General features: G+C 44.2%; 1 protein-coding gene across 1 annotated transcript; it reads right to left on the minus strand.

Moving 5' to 3' along the window:
• Window positions 1-4,677: 4,677 nt before the first annotated feature.
• LOC117881542 (maestro heat-like repeat-containing protein family member 2B) lies at window positions 4,678-16,586 on the minus strand. Its single transcript, XM_034778967.1, has 7 exons — window positions 16,532-16,586; window positions 15,015-15,160; window positions 10,658-10,781; window positions 9,116-9,225; window positions 7,508-7,662; window positions 5,941-6,103; window positions 4,678-5,501 (listed from the first exon to the last, which is right to left on the minus strand). Exons 1-7 carry the CDS (start codon window positions 16,584-16,586, stop codon window positions 5,301-5,303), a joined length of 954 nt encoding a protein of 317 aa, XP_034634858.1. The 3' UTR covers window positions 4,678-5,300.
• Between the last annotated feature and the right edge of the window lie 2,778 nt (window positions 16,587-19,364).

The following is a 19,364-nucleotide window of genomic DNA, read 5'->3' on the forward strand; positions in this document are numbered from 1 at the left end:
TTCAAACTCTGTCTGTATCTCTCTCAGCCAGCACCAGTGGTTGTGTAGCTAGTATAGGCAATGACAGCAATAAAAATAACAGAGAGAGAATGACTCAGAAAGGTGTAATGAAGTTCCTTGTGAGGTTTCCATATAAAATGACAATTACTTCTATGAACTGAACTGTACAACTCTTGAAAGAAAGGCATATAACAGGCATATAATGGTGAAACTGCTCTTCAGAGCCCTGTGTCTTACCTGGGCAAAGAAAGCTGTGCTGGTGACTTGGTGGTTTTCTGTTGGGGAATTCACCCAGGGGAGGAGGCGCTGTATGATCTCAGGTGTTATTAGTCCAGAACTTAGCAGAACATTGGAAGACAAAAGAAACCACTTATGGGGTAGATTGCACACTTCAAAAACTCAGCTGCTCTGAGCATACAGCTCTGACATCTATGAGTGGGAGCTGTGCGTTTCCACCCAGGGCACCCCCCACAAAGCTATAAACTGGAGGTTCCCTCTCAGCTACTCTATTTGCTACTGATTCCCAAGGATAAAATGATGCCTCCTAGATCTCTTATCTCACCAGCAGACACATCCCCTCATGGTGAGTCTTGGGGTTTTCAAGAAGAATCCAAGTTCTCTGCTTCCTGAGCGCTCTCACCAGTCTCTCATTCCCACCCTTGAAAAGCACAGACTCTGATGCTTCAATAGAAAGCCTGGGGAAAGAGAGGCACAGAACTGCAGCAATCAGTAGGAAGGTACAGCCTGAACAGAGTCCAGAAGCCTCGGTTACTTGTCAGGTCTGCTGTTCATCGACAGTTCATCCATTGGCAATATCCTGGAGACCAGTGTCCCTGGAAGGACTTGATGCTGGGAGGTAAGCTTCAGTCTCATACATCTCATATGACTAGTTTTGCTAGGGACAAAATGTTGCAGTAATTTTTCCCTTTCTGCAAGGAGTATGGGCACTAGCAGAGTACAATGATATGGAAAAGATAAACGATTAGGACACAAAAACTGGGGGCATAGAGTGTGGTGATCACTAATGGACATTTTAGGGTCATATCTCCAGGTATGATGTGACAGAGTGCTGAGGGTTTGCACCTAAGTCAGCACTCTGGTCACTATTAGTACTAATTCGGTTCCTCACAGAAGGCCTAATTGGATAGAGGTGTACCTGATTACGAGGTCAGATTGAGGCTAGTGAGTCAAGGAACCAACCATTCCATTAACAGGGAAACTGTATAAAAGGACATGGGGAGGAGCCCTTTGAGGGGAACAGACAGAGAAAGAAACTTGGGTGACCAGATGTCCCGATATTTGGGGCTTTATCTTATACAGGTGCCTATTACCCTCCCACCCACTGTCCTGATTTTTCACACTTGCTGTCTGGTCACCCTAAGAGAAACAGAAAGACAAAAAGCTAGGAAAGCCTGACAAAGTGAGGTCTCTGAGTGGAAACACCTTACCCCCCACTTTTGGAGAAGAGTTTAGAAAGTTGAGATAAAATATAAAGGTGTTATGTATTAGTAGTGGGATTAAATAGACTACACGTTGGTGCTTACAAGCAAGAAAGTCTCAAAGCAGTCTGTGTTTGTGGAAGATGTTGGGGTGCAATACCCCTCTCTGTCACAGCTGGGGGCTCATCAGGGATTTCCCTGTTATCTATGCAAATGGAGAACCTGTTGGAGAAGCCGGTGTAGACGTTTGGCAGTCCGGGCAATGGAGGGAACACTGAAATGGGTGGTGAAGCAGCAAAGAGAAGTGTAGAACAGGGGTTCTCAACCTTTCTGTTTCTGAGCCTTCCCCCACCCCCAACATGCTATAAATACTCCATGGCCCAGTTCCAGTCCTCTGCCCTGCCAAGGATCAGAGTTTGGGGCTCCTGGCTTCGGTTTTTAACCCCACAGGGTTCGGAGGCTTGGGGCTTTAGTGCAGGTGCTGGGTCTCAGGGCTCCAGCCTGGCTGGGCTCAGGGCTCCAGCTTTCTGCCCTGGGCCCCACCTAGTCTAATGCCACCCCTGCTTGGCAGACCCCCTAAAACCGGCCTGGTTGAGAACTGCTGGTGTAGAAGACCCTACAGACCTTCCAAAAATCCCACCATGCAGAAAAACAGCCTTTGCTTGCCTGGTAGGTTTAACAGCAAAAGAGCCTTCAGGAATTTATACGGGAGCAAGCCCAGGTCTGGCAACAACTCCTCCAAAGTTTGGCAAGTCCTGTGACAGGAAATGGAAACCAGGCACAGGAGATCAGACTCTGTAAAATGGGACCTGTGAACAACCCTGATGTGTTTTTGGTTACTCTTAAAGGAGCAGCAGTGAGACTTCATAGGGACAGAACAATGTGGGCCCTTCGACTGACACCCTATTTAACCGAGAAGCACAGATATGGCTCTTAGTGATTAGCAGGCAAGAGATTATGACATGATTAAGGCAGCCATGCTGGACTAGGTGAGGCCTGTCCACAGAAAACTACTGCCAGAAATGTAGAGTTGAAAGATGGATTGAGGGATTATGCCTCTGTGCATTTGAACAGAAATTAAAAGATTGGGCCACTCAATTGGTAAGGCCAGATACTCAAACTGTGGGGGAAACCAGGGACTGTATGATTCTGGAAGTTTCTTCAGAGTCTCCCTGAGCATACTTGAGTATGGGTTACGTGGCGCCAGCCAGTTAATCTGGACCCCACAGTTAAAGTTAGAGGAATTTGCAGAGGTGGACATTCCCAGAGTGAGTCAGTGGTTTAAGGGACTAGATTTGAGAAGGACCAGAGTGCCTACAGCTGGGAAGGGCAGCAAGAAGAAGAGGGAGGAGCCTCAAGGATCTGTAGTGGGAGCTTGGTCTACAGTGTGCTTCTGACATGGATGTGAAGGACATCTAAAAAGAGATTGTCCTAAAATGGACTGTGGATTTGCAGTTGTGGTTGGGACAAGACTCCCAGGCAGGAAAGAAAAAAGAAAGTACCTACCATATCGGTATGGGTAGGGAGGAGCCACCAAAAGGCCTAATGGACACAGCTTCATCCTGTTTGCTAATCCCCACTGGATACTTCCCAGAGCTAGGATCAAAACTGAATATGTACATGGGGACAATAAATTTTGCCCAATGGCAGAGGTGACTCTGGAAATCAAGGGGAAGTTTAGGCAGAAACATGTAGGGGTAGTGGACGGATTGCCCCACTGCTTTCTACTGGGCATGGACTGGGATCCCTTTCTAACAGGGACACCAAGGCATGTATAGAGGCCCAGGAGGGTGGAAATAAAACCTGCAGGGCCAGGTAAAGAGAAAATATATGTAAAGGGGCTGGAGGAACCTAGACATGAAAGTACAAGCCACAGAAGTGAGGATGGAGAAGTTCCCTGAGAGACAAGAGGGAGGAGAAAGAAAACAAAGGTCAAGGAGTAAATGTGACTTAAGATCCATTGGGGTCAAACAGTCATCAGAGCCCTTACCACCAGGATCTCAGGAGCAGGCATCCCTAGAACACTTTGGAGGGACTCAGAGCAGTCTGTGTTCATGGAAGAGGCTGGGGCACAGCATACCACCCTTCACATATAGGTACCTAAAATGGGCCAACAGCATGAGCAGAATATACACATAGCTAGGTACCCATCCATGTGAACAAATTCAAGTTTTGTGGACAAAAACTTAGGCACACATGCTTGAAAACCTAACTCACTGTGGCCACTACGTAAGAGCACCCTTACTGGGTCAGTCCAATGGTCCATCTAGTCCAGTATACTGTCTTCCAACACTGGTCAATGCCAGCTTCTTCAGAAGGAATGAACAGAACAGGGCAATCACGAAGTGATCCAATCCCTATTGTCCAGTCTCAGCTTCTGACGGTCAGAGGCCTAGGGACACCCAAAGCTTGGGGTTGCATCCCTGACCATCTTGCCTAACAGCCATTGATAGACCTGTCCTCCATGAACTTATCTAATTCTTTTTTTAACCCAGTTATACGTTTGGCCTTCACAACATCCCTTGGCAATGAGTTCCACAGGATAACGTGTGTTGTGTGAAGTAGTACTTCCTTATGTTTATTGTATACGTGCTGCCCATTCGTGAACAGAGTTTAGATCCTGGTTTCCTGGGAAAATTCAGAGACATTATAAAACCATGAAGTCTGTAATTTGAGCACCTTGTTGGCATGGAATAAAGAAACACAACAATAATAGAAACTAATAACATTGTGAGATTGGTGGGAAATGTACATTAATGGGCTACCAGAGCTGAAGTCAACTGATGACTCAGGAATCTCTTAGTGTTAACTGGCGAGGGGCACAGAATGGGTGCCGAGGGGTCTGGTGTGCACATTCTAGTTCACTAAAAGATTGCCTTATGAGTCTCAAATAAAAGCCCATGTCACCAATATCATTGTGAAACACATGTACAGATGCTGTGTAAAGAGTCATGTATATGTATTGAAAATTATGCTCTTACTATCTGTGTCTAGGGACTAGTCACCAGGAAAGATGAAAAAAATGGTTTTCTTTCAGGCAAGAAATGTTTATCCATCTGTTTGTTTACATGTAAATTAAGCATGTAGGGTTCACATTCAGTTCAGAAGGACTGTGAGATCTTCAAAGAAAGAAAAGTAACAGGAAGTAGACAGGGGGTGGGGACCCAATTTTGGGGTACACAAAGGTTTGCTCTAGTAAATTTAGAGGACAAAGAAGACACCCTGGCATCCTTCACTTAGGAAGTAGATGGACAGCGTGTTTGCTTCATGAAAGAGGGGTGCTATCAGGCCTTGGTTGAGAACTTTGGGTGAGAAACATATTTAGACAGGAGGTTAACCTGTTGGTTAAGTTTAGTCTCTAGGAGCATGTTATGATTTCATTTTACATGTAATCTTTTTTGCTTGCATTCTTACTCACTATCACTGGAATCTCTGTTCTTGTTTTCACTATAAATATATCTAAGTGCTGTGTGTTTTGCAGTATAGAGTATAAGTAATAAAGTATAGAGTCTAAAGTATAAGTAATAAACTGATGTGTAATGTTCCATTGGGAACAGAAGGCCTGATAATTCTGTGGGTGTTCAGTGGATAAAGGTCTGGACAGTATAAGGAATGGTCAGAAGACTCGGGGGTTGGTGTGTGCCTATCACTAACCTGTACAAAGAGACGGAGGCCTGCGGAGGCCTGGATGGCGGTGTTTGTTTTGCCAGAGCCTGGTAGTTTCAGAGAACTGACCCACAGCAGGCACAGACAAAACTTCCTCACTCTAAGGGCAGGCGATGGTAAGGTAACCCTGGGAACTCCTGGGGAGTATGTCACAACTTTATTGGAATTCTCTTTGTTTCTCTCCCTTGCTTCTAATTACCAGCAAGGGTTGCCCTCAGTAAATTGTAGTCCTTTTCGGAATAACCGCCTCTGGCTGCTCATCCTAGGCAAAGGCATCTCTTGTCCTAGGGTTCGGCTGACCTGCTGCAGGAGAACAGGAAACAACTCTGGGAGCAGCTCCTGCACAGCTTTGCTCGACTGCAGTGCTGACACCACCTCAAAGATGGCACATGTTGCCTGAAAGTGCATGGTAAAAAATGAGATCTCTTCCCAACACCATCTCTCCCCTTCTGATATCTGCTGTACTGTACTAAATTCTCACTTCTGCGAGTAACTTTAATGACGGCGAGCAACTCGCTTAACTCGTGGCTCAGTTTCCCACATCTGTAAAAATGTGTATGACCTACCAAGGCATGTTGTGAGTCCTAAGGAATATTTGCAAAGCACTGTGAGAAACCTGGTTCAAAGACCTTCTAATTGCCAGATATTATTAAGTAAACCAGCCACATATTCTAAAACTGCCATATTTGTTTCACAGACAGCAAAGCTGGACTCAGGGAAACAGTACATCAGAAGAGCCCACACAGCAATATTATACCACACTTCTAGCTTTCCATCAGCAGAATTGTCACAGGGCAGAGGAAAGCCTGCAAGACGTGTCTGTCATCTAACTTACTGAGAGAGGTTCAGCAGCTGCCAAATGCCTGTCAATTTCAGTCTCTGAAGTGATGCTGCCTTCTTGGCTTGTTGGAGTCTTTATCTTGTCTATTAGGACCTGTAGGACTTGAGTGGCAAACAAGGGGTCTCCCCCCAGAGATCTCCACAGCTCAGTGGTGTCACTGCAATTTAATAGAAGTTACATGTAACCCCTGGATACTTTTGTGGCTCAGACTGAATGAGTCATATTTACGTAAAGACCAAATTTTCTCCTTGCCTATGATGAGAAAGTTAAGAGTATTGTCCTCCTTTAATGCTCCTCGTGTTTAAATATTGAGTTTCCAGTTACAGATTTGGTTAAGTGACCTAGTCTTTCTGCAGCCTAACCATTAATACTAGACTTCAGAAGGACAGGACACAGAGCGCCAACCTCAGTTCCTGTTTTCCCACTTCCCAGTAAATATGGAATCATGAGCATGTGGCTCCCAAAGATCTAGGGTTTGGAAGGCAAGTTGATGAAAGAAAAGCCATATTCCTACCAACTGGATATACAACTATGAGAACGAATATTCATGGCCATCCTATGTCACCTTCACAAATGGTGTCCCTACCCTCTGTTTGCCAGAAGCTGGAACTGGGCAACAGGGGATGGATCACTTGACAATTACCTGTTAGGTTCACTCCCTCTGGGACACCTGGCATTGGTCACTGTCGGAAGACAGAATACTGGGCTAGATTGGACCTTTGGTCTAACCCAGTATGGCCATTCTTATGGTCTTAGATTCCAGCACTGATAACTGATAACTCAGTTAGGGATCTTTAAATGAAATGATGGATCTGCTTCCAGTCCAGTTTTAAGTACCAAGGATGGCAACTCCATTCTAGCAGCCACACCCTCACAGATACCGAGCAGAGGTCTGATGATAATATTGGCCCTATTCTTTGTAATCAGCCAGGGATTTGGACTTGAAGCGGTCATACTACCAGGAAACCAACAGCCACTAATTTCCCCAGTGAGGTCAATTCAGGTGTCTGGAGAGGTAAATGTTTCCAACAATACACTTGTCAGGGGCGGCACCAGCACAGCAAGCATGTGCCTGGGGTGGCAAGCCACTGGGGGTGGCATTCCAGTCGCCATGAGGATGGCGTTCCGGTCACTGTGAGGGCGGCATGCCTGCTGCCGGTCCTGTGGCTTTGGTGGCAATTTGGCAGCGGGCGTGCCGAAGGCACAGGACCAGCAGATCACCCGCAGAAACACCGCCGAATCCGCGGGCATGCTGCCAAAGGCTGCCTGACTGCCATGCTTGGGGTGGCAAAAAACATAGAGCCACCCCTGACTCCAGTTATACCAGTAAAGATAGGTCTTTAGAATGTCAAAGCAGCTATTAATTAATGGAAACAGAATGACACTTAATTTCTCTCCACACCCCACCTTGACATGTTCTTGGACCTTCCTGCAGAAAGACCCAGGCTATTAACCTTTAGGAATTATCTCAAACTGCTGCTTAAATTAAGCCCTATATCTCCCAGTAAAGCTGTGGGATCCATGTTTTACCAAGATGAAAGCAACAGGTAGCAGTATATACCTGTCCATTGGCAGATGTTTGCTGAGGACGCTGGAGATCACTCCCTCTAGGTGATGGTGATCTAGAATGGACACTGCCTCCACCAGGAACTGCCTCAAGCTGCCCTCCTGGTTAGTAGGCATGTGGATATAGATTATACCCAGGATATCTGGCACCTGGAAGGAACAAAACCAGAAAGAAATTTCCCTTTTTCTTTCTCTCCATTCATTCTACAGAATCAAAACCTTAATGTAGCCATTTAGCCATTTGCTGCTTTTTTTGAAATTCCTCACTTCAAGAAACAAATGTTCAAATATGTCTGCATAAATTTAACCCACAAAAATTACCCACACTTGGCTGTAAATATGAACATTGACACACACGTCAATATTCCAGGTAATTTAATGTGGTGGTGCCCAGCTATGCATTAAATAAACCAGTTTGCATGCACAAAAGAAGGCTTTGCTTGCCCAGATTTTGCAGGTGTGATTTAAGCAGCCAAATCTGACCATTTGCCTCAAAGAATGCAGAGTTCATAAACAACCACAAGCACAAAATATGCAAGTGCTTTAAATACAGTGTGCAAATGCCTGGGACTATGAACAGGTGACTACCTCTCATATTCATTCCTAGCCCTTCACATCTTCAAAACACTGTGCACACATGGCAGTTCTGCTGTGAGGGTTCCCTGTCCTGAAGCCATTCACCAGCCTTGTTAGAAGATTTGTGGAGAGCTTCTTTCATCTACCCCTCATGCACTGGGCTCCAGAATAAGGCATGTAAATAGTGGATCCCAAAGACACTAGTTTTCTCCCTCCCTCCTTCTATTCTTAAAGGGTACATCTACACAGCAAAAAAAATCCCACAGCAGTGAGTTTCAGAGCTCAGGTCAACCTAGGCCTGTGGGGCTTGCACTATGGGGCTAAAAGTGTAGCTGTTCCTGCTCGGGCTGGAGCCCAGGCTCTGAAACCTGGGATGAGGGTGGGTCTCAGAGCCCAGGCTCCAGACTGACTGGGAATGACTACAGTGCTATTTTTATCCATGTAGCCCTTAGCCATAGGCCTCCTAATAACTGGATGTCTCCAAGTGCCAGTCAGTCTGTCTTGTTGTATTTTCCCCAGAGTCTGTTTTTTCAAGCCTTTCTTGGCTGAATACTGTGGCAACAAGCTAAACAAATAAATAACCAACCATCTTCCTTTTCCCTTGGATTATCTCTGCCTACTGCTATTGATTCTGCCATTGCCTATCTTAGGGTAGGAACAGAGATGGAATTGACTTTGTCTGAGGGAGAGAAACAGCAAGATTTTTGTTCATTACACATGAGGGCAAAGATCTGAAAACCTACAGTTTAGGCAGAAAACCTCTCCAGTTTCCAGTTTTATTTTCAGAGGGGTAGCCGTGTTAGTCTGGATCTGTAAAAAGCAACAGAGTCTCCTGTGGCACCTTTAAGATTAACAGATGTATTGGAGCATAAGCTTTCGTGGGTGAATGCCCACTTCGTAACTAGCTGGTTACTAGCCCCGCTCCCACAGCTCACTCCAAGTATGGAAAGGCATCATGAAAGCGTAAATGTAAAATGAATGGTGCCTGGTCACTAGGACATTCGCACAAGCTTTTTGAGTCCGTTACCCTGGCCATTTTGGAAGATGCCTGAAACAGAGCCTCAGGGTCTGGAGCTGTTAGTGCTTCACGGAGACATCTCAGCTCCTCCTCCGCTGACCCCAGGTTCATGGACTGGCCTGGAGTGGAGAAAAGGAGAAAAAGTACTGTAATGATTAATGAAACTGAACCTCTACTGCATGGATATTCATACAGGAGGATCCATTTCCTATGTTATCAGCATAATGTAAAATCTTGGCCCCATTGAAGTCAATAGCAAAACTCCTGTTGACTGTAATGGAGTCGGGATTACATCCTAAATGTCTGAAAGTTAACAGTAGTCGTATGTTATTGTGAATGATACAGGACTGAACAAGCACTGTATTCAGCTTGGAGCAATTTCTGTGTGTCTGGTTTCAGTAGCCTCTCTGGTCTCAGTAGTTAAATCTAATCTCATATTTAACTACAACTCATGCAGGTTGATCTGAGGTTCCAATTTAGAGATGAATCCCTCCACCAAATTCTCATTGTAAAAGAGATGGGGATGGACAAAACTTCGGCAGGAAACCCAGGCTCAGTCACTTCTAAACAATGATGGGATTACTATGTTGTACACTCAAAGATTGGAGTGCCTTATTCTGTTTCTGAATCACTGTTTTTTAGAACTGATTAATAATAATTGGAAATAGGGTGACCAGATGTCCCGATTTTATAGGGACAGTCCCGATTTTCAGATCTTTTTCTTATATATACTCCTACTACCTCCCATCCCCTGTCCCGATGTTTCACATTTGCTGTCTGGTCACCCTAATTGGAAATGGCCTTAAACGATAACCAAGCTCTATCCCTTTACATCTAACCATTAGGTGAAAAGAATATCCTACTCTTTCACAAAGGGGATAATGGCCTACACTTACTCCAATAGCTTTGAATGCTCATAACAGAGGGCTGCTGGAAGAACTTTTTGTTTAAAGAATTATTCCAGGAAACCCCACCAATACAGCCAGCAGCAAGGTAAAGAGAATGAAAATGTTTAGTACTAAGGGCTTGTCTACATGCAGATATTCAGGAAAGCTAATCCAAATTCATTAAACATCTATGGGGACACATTTATTTAGAATTCAAGTGGCCTTAATCCAGGTTAGTTTAATTCATGTAATTCACTAAAATTAATAAGGGCCATTTTAATTCCGAATCAGAGCATGCACACATGTGTTTAATGCCATTTAACTAATGCACTTTAAATTTACATCTTTAGTTAATTTGGATTAGCTTTCCTTAGTGTCCCTGTGTAGACAAGCCCCAAGGAATTTAGCAGTTATCTACCTGTATGCAGACCATTTATTATTTGTACAGTTCCCAAAAGTGTGCTAGGCTCTTTACACATCATAATCTTCTCTTCTAATGGGTATTTACAAGATGACCATCATTCTGTTATCTAAGTGCCAATAGACAAGACAGAAAGAACTAGATAGGCAGAAAAATGGACATTACAACAGTGAAAGAAGGTGAAGAATTACTTATACCTGCTAATGGTGAAGAATTACTTATACCTGCTAATGGTCTCCTCACCTTGTATACAAAGAAGGCAGCTGATACAGTCAACCACCCACTGAGAGGACGTGGCCAGTGAATCACAGCTGTATGGTGCTATTAGTCCAATCAGAGATCCAAACTGAACAAAAGTTTCCTTAGTCTAATTAAAAAAGAATGAAGAATGAAAGTTCTCCAGCTGTATTAGACTTCACTTGCCATCCTTATAGTTGATACCAGTCAGCTCTGTGTTTTTGGGGAACCAGGGCGCAGTTCTGGTTCTAGCCTATCTGACTCATGAAGGACACCCCACCACCACCACCAGTCTCTGTTTGAACCAAAACCGATCAAGGAAAAGGCTTGCAGAGAGCAGTGAAGGGCACTGGGAGACACACCTAGACCCCTCCTGACAAGGATGACAAGATTAAGACATCTCCATTTGCTTACAGAATGAAGAATAGAGACAACTCCCCTAGCCTCATCTGCATGAAAGATGGGACAGGGATTAGCATAAAGAATGCGGAACAGAGAACCGCACTGAACTCTGGGATCAGAAAAGCAGGGATGCACTGCATCATGGGAATCCCTGTTCCATATGCTAATGAACTTACACCTGCACACACCCAGCTCAGCAGTTATCAGATCAATTATAGTAATAAATCTTTGATATCCCAAAATACTGAAGCAGCCTAGTTGCCTTTTGAGTTCCCTGGAAGAAAACACCACTCATAGCCAAGAGTGATCAGCTCCTATTGTCTAGCCTAAAGAAAACCCTTGAGTCATCAGTTTACCCATAAACAAATCTATTGTTCTCCCTTGAAACATTGTATTTTCTCTACAAAACCCACTACCTATGCCCAAGTAAGGGTTCTGATGTAGAGACCCAAACTCTGCATCAGTTCCACTGGGATTCCATCTCCTGACTGATTGTGCTGGGGGCTCTGCCTGTCTCCAGCACTCAGGACCCTGAGCTACCACCATCACCTGGGAACCCCGACCAGTTCAAGCCTCATGGAGTGGGTGAGATCTTTCTCTCTCTCTCTGTTTTCTTTTCTACCTCAGGTATTAACCTTTAAAATGTAACTGTTATGTTTGTTTAGCCCTCCTTGTGTAGTTATCACTATTATTCAATAAATAATGTTTATGGTTCAGCTGGTTGCTTCTCTCTCTCTGAATTTTACTCTTTTGTGTTTTTAGCTTCCCCCATTTACTCTGCAGCAACACTTTTTACCTAAGCTAAAGATCCTTGTAGTGCCCCAAAATACTGTGGGGTTTGCTTATCAAGTGGATTACTACCAGTACAATTATAATGTGAAAGTGTGATAGGGATGTGTTAAACTTGGGGTACATAAGGGGGGGTGGTGAAACTGCTGCTCAGCCCAGTCTATTGAGACCAGGGGCGCATAAGGGTACCAACTTGAAAGTGCTGCTTAACCCAGCCCACTGAGTATAGAGACATAAGGGGATCAGCTGGAGAGTGCTGACTGACCCGGTCTGCTCAGACTTGCTCTGCTAGTGTGTGTGTGCGCACATATTCATCACTAGTTCTAGGGCTGGAGAAACCCAGCCCTAGGGAACCTAAGTCCTGCAGGATAGCTCCATTGGTAGGGGACTTGCAGAAGGAAGGAGTAGAGCTCCTATGAACACACAAGTGACATAAGCAGCACATTAATAGAATTACAGAACCCGCGCCCCCCAGAAGGGTAACCTTAATCAATGAGCCTACCCCAAAGTAACGGGCACATCTGGTAACATTGTGCCTCTAATTCCTGTACTGGGTAATGCACATTGGAAAACATAATCCCAATTGTACATACAAACGGATGGGGTCTAAATTAGCTGTTATCACTCAAGAAAGATCTCAGAGTCCAGCGGCGGCTCCAGGCACCAGTGCCCCAAGCGCGTGCCTCGGGCGGCAAGCTGCGGGGGGCACCCTGCCGGTCCCTGCGAGGGTGGCAGTCAGGCAGCCTTCGGCTGTTTGCCTGCGGGAGGTCCCCGGTCCTGCAGCTTCGGCGGCAATTCGGCAGCGGGTACGCCGAATCCGCGGGACTGCGGACCTCCCGCAGGCATGCTGCCAAAGGCTGCCTGACTGCCGTGCTTGGGGCGGCAAAAAAGCTACAGCAGCCCCTGTCAGAGTCATTGTGTACAGTTCTCTGAAAGCATCTGCTCAACATGCAGTCAAAAAAGCTAACAACATGTTAGGAACCATTAGGAAAGGGATAGATAATAAGACCGTAAATATCATTATGCCACTATATAAATCTACAGTACCCCCACACCTTGAATACTGCGTGCAGTTTTGGTCATCTCATCTCAAAAAAGATGTTAGAATTGGAAGAAGTACAGAGAAGAGTAACAAAAATTATTAGTCATATGGGACAACTTCTCGTACAAGGAGAGATTAAAAAGACAGGGACTTATCAGCTCGGAAAAGAGACGACTAAGAGGGAATATGATAGAGGTCTACAAAATCATGACTGGTGTAGAGAAAGTCAATAAGGAGTGGTATTTAGCCCTTCACATAAAACAAGAACAAAGGGTCACCCAATGAAATTAATAGGCAGCAGGTTTAAAACAAACAAAAGGAAGCATTTCTTCACACAATGCAGTCAACCTGTGGAACTCTTTGCCAGGGAGATGTTGTGAAGGCCAAAAGTATAACTGGGTTCAAAAAAGAATTAGATGAGTTCACAGAGGATAGGTCCATCAATGGCTATTAGCTAACATGGTCAGGGATGCAACCCCATGATCTGGGTGTCCCTAAACCTCTGACTGCCAGAAGCTGGGGCTGGGACTGTCCAACAGGGGATGGTTCACTCGACAATTGCCTTGTTCTGTTCATTCCCTCTGAAGCATCTGGCACCCACCACTGTCAAAAGACAGGATACTGGGCTAGATGAACCATTCTTCTGGGGGATGCAGGTTAGCCATTCTTATGTTTCAGGTTCTTAGCTGATTAAATAGAAATTGAGCTTTAGCATCCTGGGAGCATAAGAACCAAGAATGCATTTGTGACACTGGCAGACCTGTCAACCTGTGTATGACCCATAATAACTTAAGAGGCACTTCTACTGTGTCAAGACAGTTCACTTGCATGTGAATTTCAAAGAGATGCTTTAGACACATGTACTGGGGAGGGACAGCTCAGTGGTTTGAGCATTAGCCTACTAAACCTAGGGTTGTGAGTTCAATCCTTGAGGGGGCCACTTAGGGAGCTGGGGCAAAAATCAGTATTTGGTCCTGCTAGTGAAGGCAGGGGGCTGGACTCAATGACCTTTCAAGGTCCCTTCCAGTTCTAGAGGATAGGATAACAACAATGGTATAACACATGTCAATACAAAGCTGCATTTTCTGACTTCCCTTCTATTCTCCATGGACCACTCTCCTCCTAACTAGCACTTTACCTTCAATGTACTGCAGCAGAGATGGAATCTTTACTACCCACATATCACACACTGCTGCATGGATATTTTGGTGAAGGGCCTTTAGTGATTGCTAGGCAACACATCCGTGTCCTTCCCTTTCATAAGGGGATGAGGCTACTATCTGTCAATGAGAGAGAAAGAACAGGCTAAGTTTTGTCAGCAGAATACCAGTTTGTTCCTGAAACAGGGAATAGTTCAAACTCTCTCATTGTGGAGACCATACAATAGAGTTGTTGCTTCTACTGCAGTGCTTTCCTGAAGAAGAAAGCATTCTAGCTAGTACGAGGATGCAGAATCCCTCCCTGTCTCAGGAGAGGGCAGAGAGAGAGAGAGAGAGAGAGAGACCCAATCATACACATTCCTCAGCCTAAGTCTACAAGCATCTAGCTATAAAACTGATTTTTATAGTTAACTGTCCCACTTCACATTTCGCAGAAAACCTATTCTCATGGTCTACTCACCAGGAGTCGCGTCAGCAGCCCATGGGGTGTAGGGAGTTTCACTAGGGAAAGAAAGAGAATATCATTAATTATGCCAGACTTTGCAGAGAGTCCTGCTGATGTTATTCACCTATCCATTTCCAGCGTGCCCACCAATGTTGAATACAGCTGATAATAATTTGCATTTCCATAGTGCTTTCAGTCTGAGCATCTCAAAATGCTTTACAAACATGAATGAATTCCGCCTCACAGCACCTCTATGAGATTGGCATTAATTACTCCTTCATTTCACAAGTGGGGAAGCTGAGAGAGAAAGATCATGTGATTTCCCCAAGGTCACGTCAGAATTTTGGTGGCAAGCTGGGAACAGAACCCACATTTCCCAGCTCCCTCCCATGGCCATGTTGTAATCACAAGACCATCCCTCATTCATTTTAGACTCCTGATTGCAGATGAGAGAACTGGAGCAGACTGAACCTCTTCATTTCATAGTGCCTGGAGAGAATAAATGAAAGAGTTTCTGTTATAAACCTTGCCCACTGTAGTAGAGGCAAGCAGCTTCTTCTCCTTCCTGTTGCTTTTTCTCAGCCAGTTCCCTAAAGGCATCTGCACAGAGGCTTCATAGTACCAGTGTTCTGAGCTGGCACCACATACTCTAGAAGCCTTGGCCATAACACCTGCAGAGAACAGCGAGACTGTTCAGTACATAGCTACTTCCATTCCCCCACTTCCAGTATCCTGCTGTCTGAATCCCTCCCAGTCATGTAGCTTCTCCTTTTATTAATCACTGACCCTTCTCTAACCTATCACCTCATTTCTCTCCCCCCATCATCTCACTCTACCTGTCCGGTGCCCGCTCACACTGTCTTTTAAATACACTGTCTTGTTTGGTGAGCAATTTGGCTCTCACCCAGAGATGAATCCTCTTTCCCTGCATTATAGCATTATGGAAATATTTAGATCGCACCATAAACTCACCCAGAACTTTACAGAACTATATAAGGCACAGTCCCGGCCCCAATATCTGTTCAAATCCAGGATCACCAAATCTAAATTTCTGATGTATTCATGGGGGAATCTAAGGGGAAGTTGCACTCAGACAGTGGAAAAAATTAAGAGAAGATCTCTGCAACATGATTCCTTCCAGTTAAGTTGTTTTATATCTTTTCTCTAATGTGAACCACTTACTCCATGATGAAGGGGTCACATCATCCCTGACATGAATTTGACATGCTGTTCCTCCATTATGCTGACTGTGCAAAAAGTTTCCTTGTGGAGAGGTACAAGGAACGTAAGGAAGAATGTCCCTATTTCAAGAAGCAGTAGCAACAGGTCACTTAGTTGGGTCATTCCACTGACTGAGGTGTCCAGACATTGCAGGATGTCAATGCACAGGGTTTGGATAGTGCTTTCTTCCTGAACATCCAGGGTGAGAAGTATTGTACCCTGCTGTGAGATAGCTATCTAGAATGTATTAGCTAGAACGTAGTAAGACACTGGCTATAGAATCAGTGTCCTTCTCTTACAAAGTCATTTTGAACATTGACCTATGCCTGCTTTTATATTGCACTGGAAATGCACAAATGTCTGAAGGGAAGAGAATAATAGAAACTCCTAACTGGTGGGTCAGATCCCAGGCTTAGGAATACCCTAAAGTGAAGGGGATGATTCACTGAACACAAAAGAGTTTCCCCAACAGTGTTAAAAAAATTTTAATTTGAAAAACTGTTTCATCTTTTTATCTCTGAGGAAAAACATTCAGACTCCGCCCATTGGAAATAAATATGCAGAACCAGGGGGATCCACTCGGTTTGTTCTGATGCCCCAACCAGCTTGGTCATTCTGTGTGGAGTGAGTGTGATTCTATCAATGGGTCTAATTCTGCTCTTACTTACTCCGGACTAAATATTGATTGACTACTGATTTCAGGTTAAAGGAGAGCAAAGCTGGCCCGATGAGAAAAAGCAGCCTTCTTTAAGATAGAGGGGAGGGTGGAAAAAAAGGCCTTTGGGGAGTATTGCCCAGTGGTTTCCTTGTAACTTCCTTACCTTTGTAAGGTATGGTAAGAGTTCTGTTGTCAGTGAGGACGTGATTTCTTCCCATGCAGCCTATTCTTCTCCTGATGATCTGCTAGCATTTCTGCTCTCGCATCTGGAGACTGAGAATGAGGCTGTTCATGTGGCATCTTTGAATCTGCTCAGACCTATTGTTGGTGCTGACTGTAAGTAACACAGGAGCAACTGTGCCACTGCCCTCTTGGCCGACATGCCGAGGGTTGAGTTGGGAACATCCAGCGCTAAAAGCATGAACTACTATAGATTAAGCTAAAGAATCAAGGCTTTGTAGGCATGGCAGGGCTGTAACAGACTCATCGCCTCTGCAAATGGGGCACATAGGCTTTATAACACAGTCACCAGTGGTTTGGATATCCACTAAGGGACCAAATGCTGCCCTAAATTACCCCCATATGGCCACACAGAAATCAACAGAAAGCAACAGAGGGTCCTATGGCACCTTTAAGACTAACAGAAGTATTGGGAGCATAAGCTTTCGTGGGTAAGAACCTCACTTCTTCAGAAATCAACAGGTTCAACTAAGTGCTGAATGTAGCCCAGGATATTTTTCAAGGTATTTTTCAACTTCAAATACAGAAGTTAACTTGGGGCTAATGCAGGTTAACAATAATCAGATAAAAATAAAATAGTACTCCTGACCTGATAATCAGAAGTATTATACACTATAGACTAGATTCTGAGTTCTGTTATACTGGTGTAAACACAGATTAACTTTGGTGACCTCAGTCTAACTCTTTTATAATATTTCCATCATGGTAGTATGTTGGCACTATTTATAGAAATGGAATTACTTTAGCTTTACACTGGTGTAACTGAGACCAGAGTCTGGTCCTATGTTTTTCCCACTGATTCTGTATATGAGAGAAGCTTGGTACTATTCTTAAATAGGGCCCTTTGAAATCCAGGAATAATTCCAATGTGGAAAGTGAATGTGTGGAACAAAGAAGTACTGTACACCTCTCCTTATCTTTCAGTGCCTGACACAAGAGTTAAAAAGTTTGATTGTGAAGGCAGTGAAATCCACTCTCAGTGATCAGAATGTTAAGCTAAGATTGTGTGTGGAACAGTGAAATATTTCAGTGTTTTTCAATGTTATGGAATGAATGGATATCTAGGTGGAGCTTTCATTCAGATCCAGATGAGAGACTGCAGAATAGAGAAGGCATGTCATTCTCCTGTCTGTGATAAATGTATCCGTGTTCATAATCCAAGGAGATAAAATCAAAAGCATAAGGACTCTCATATCCTATCTCATATTTCGGGCAGAAGGGATAACAATAACTCATGTGTGTAATCTCTACCCTTGCAGGTGAGGAAGGCAGTTCTTCATTTCATCAGGAGGCTGCTCAGTTCAGAAAGTATGGAGAATTGTGCAGCAGGGGATATGGTAGCATATGTTTTCAGCGAGTTCAGTGTGTCCACCAGCAAACTGGTAAGGAGAGTTCTTAACACTTAGGACTCGATCCTACCATTCTTGCATGCTGATTGCTCCCCTTGACTTCAGTGGGAGTTGTCAGTGAGGACGTGGACTGAATAATTAGAGCCAGACTCTGATCAGTTATATTGGTGCAAAGTCAAGGTAACGCTACTGACTTTAGTGGCATCACTCTGGATTTATACTAGTGAAACAGATCAGAATCTCACACTGGGTATTTACATCTAACAGAGTTATCTACGTTACTCAAACCTCTGCAATAGAACAGCTCTGTGTGATTTTCTATGCTGAGCTGCTTAGCTTGAGAATAGGGAAGAAGGGAAATAGTCAAAGAAAAACTAATCAGAAGCAATTAAAAAGAAAATGTTCAATTAATTTCTAAGCTTACATTTCCTACTTGTCCAAATAGAGGTCTGAACCCCAGGTAGATGGTACGGAATGCACAGTAAGAATCAAACACAATGACCAATACATTAGATAAGAGAAGCTAAAGTGTTTTGAGCAGCAGAGCTGATCTAATCAAGACCCAGCCACAGTTTTTACTATACAACTCTGACTCTGACTCCCCCGATAATCAGTTTATGGTGAAATTGCTTTACAAACTGAGTTGGATATTAGCTAAGAAAACGAGACCGCTACCTGCTTACGCTTGAGTCTGCAGAAATCAGTAAGACATGAGGAGGTTCCCAGACTCTGCACTATCATGATCGATTTTTATTGTTAATATGCTTCAGATCTGTTGTGCTTAAGCTCAAGGGATCCAAGCAAAACCACCTCTCACTGCAGATGGCTAGAAACTTCCCTTAAGGTAGAGGGATATTATATTCACCAGAGACCTCCAAGAGCTGGCTCAGACTCTGCAACAGAGGGTGAAAGTCAGATGGTGGGCACACAAAGGAGCAATTTGTAGTGACCGAAGCAGATTCAGGGGATTCATAGATTCCAAGGCCTGAACGGATTATTGCCATCATCTAGTCTGACCTCTGGTATAACACAGGCCATAGACCTTGCCCAGAATAATTCCCAGAGCAGAGCTTTTAGAAAAACATACCAATCTTGATTTTAAAATTGTCTGTCTCGGCCCTTGGTAAATGGTTCTAATAGTTAATTATCTCACCATTAAAAATGTACTCCGTATTTCCAGTCTGAATGTGTCTAGCTTCAGTTTCTAGCCATTGGATCAAGTTACACCTTTCTCTGCTAGATTGAAGAGCCCATTATAAAATATGAGTCCCTCATGTAAGATATTATAGACTGTAATTAAGTCACCTTGTCACAGGATAGGTCCACCCAGTCAGGGTGATATCAGGTTGTGGAGGAATTGAAGTAGATCTGGAGCGGTCCAACCAGCCTAGTCTTCCTAGCAACCAC

This window comes from Trachemys scripta, chromosome 1 (genome assembly GCF_013100865.1).
Source record: "Trachemys scripta elegans isolate TJP31775 chromosome 1, CAS_Tse_1.0, whole genome shotgun sequence".
In the NCBI taxonomy this organism is placed as follows: Eukaryota; Metazoa; Chordata; order Testudines; family Emydidae; genus Trachemys; species Trachemys scripta.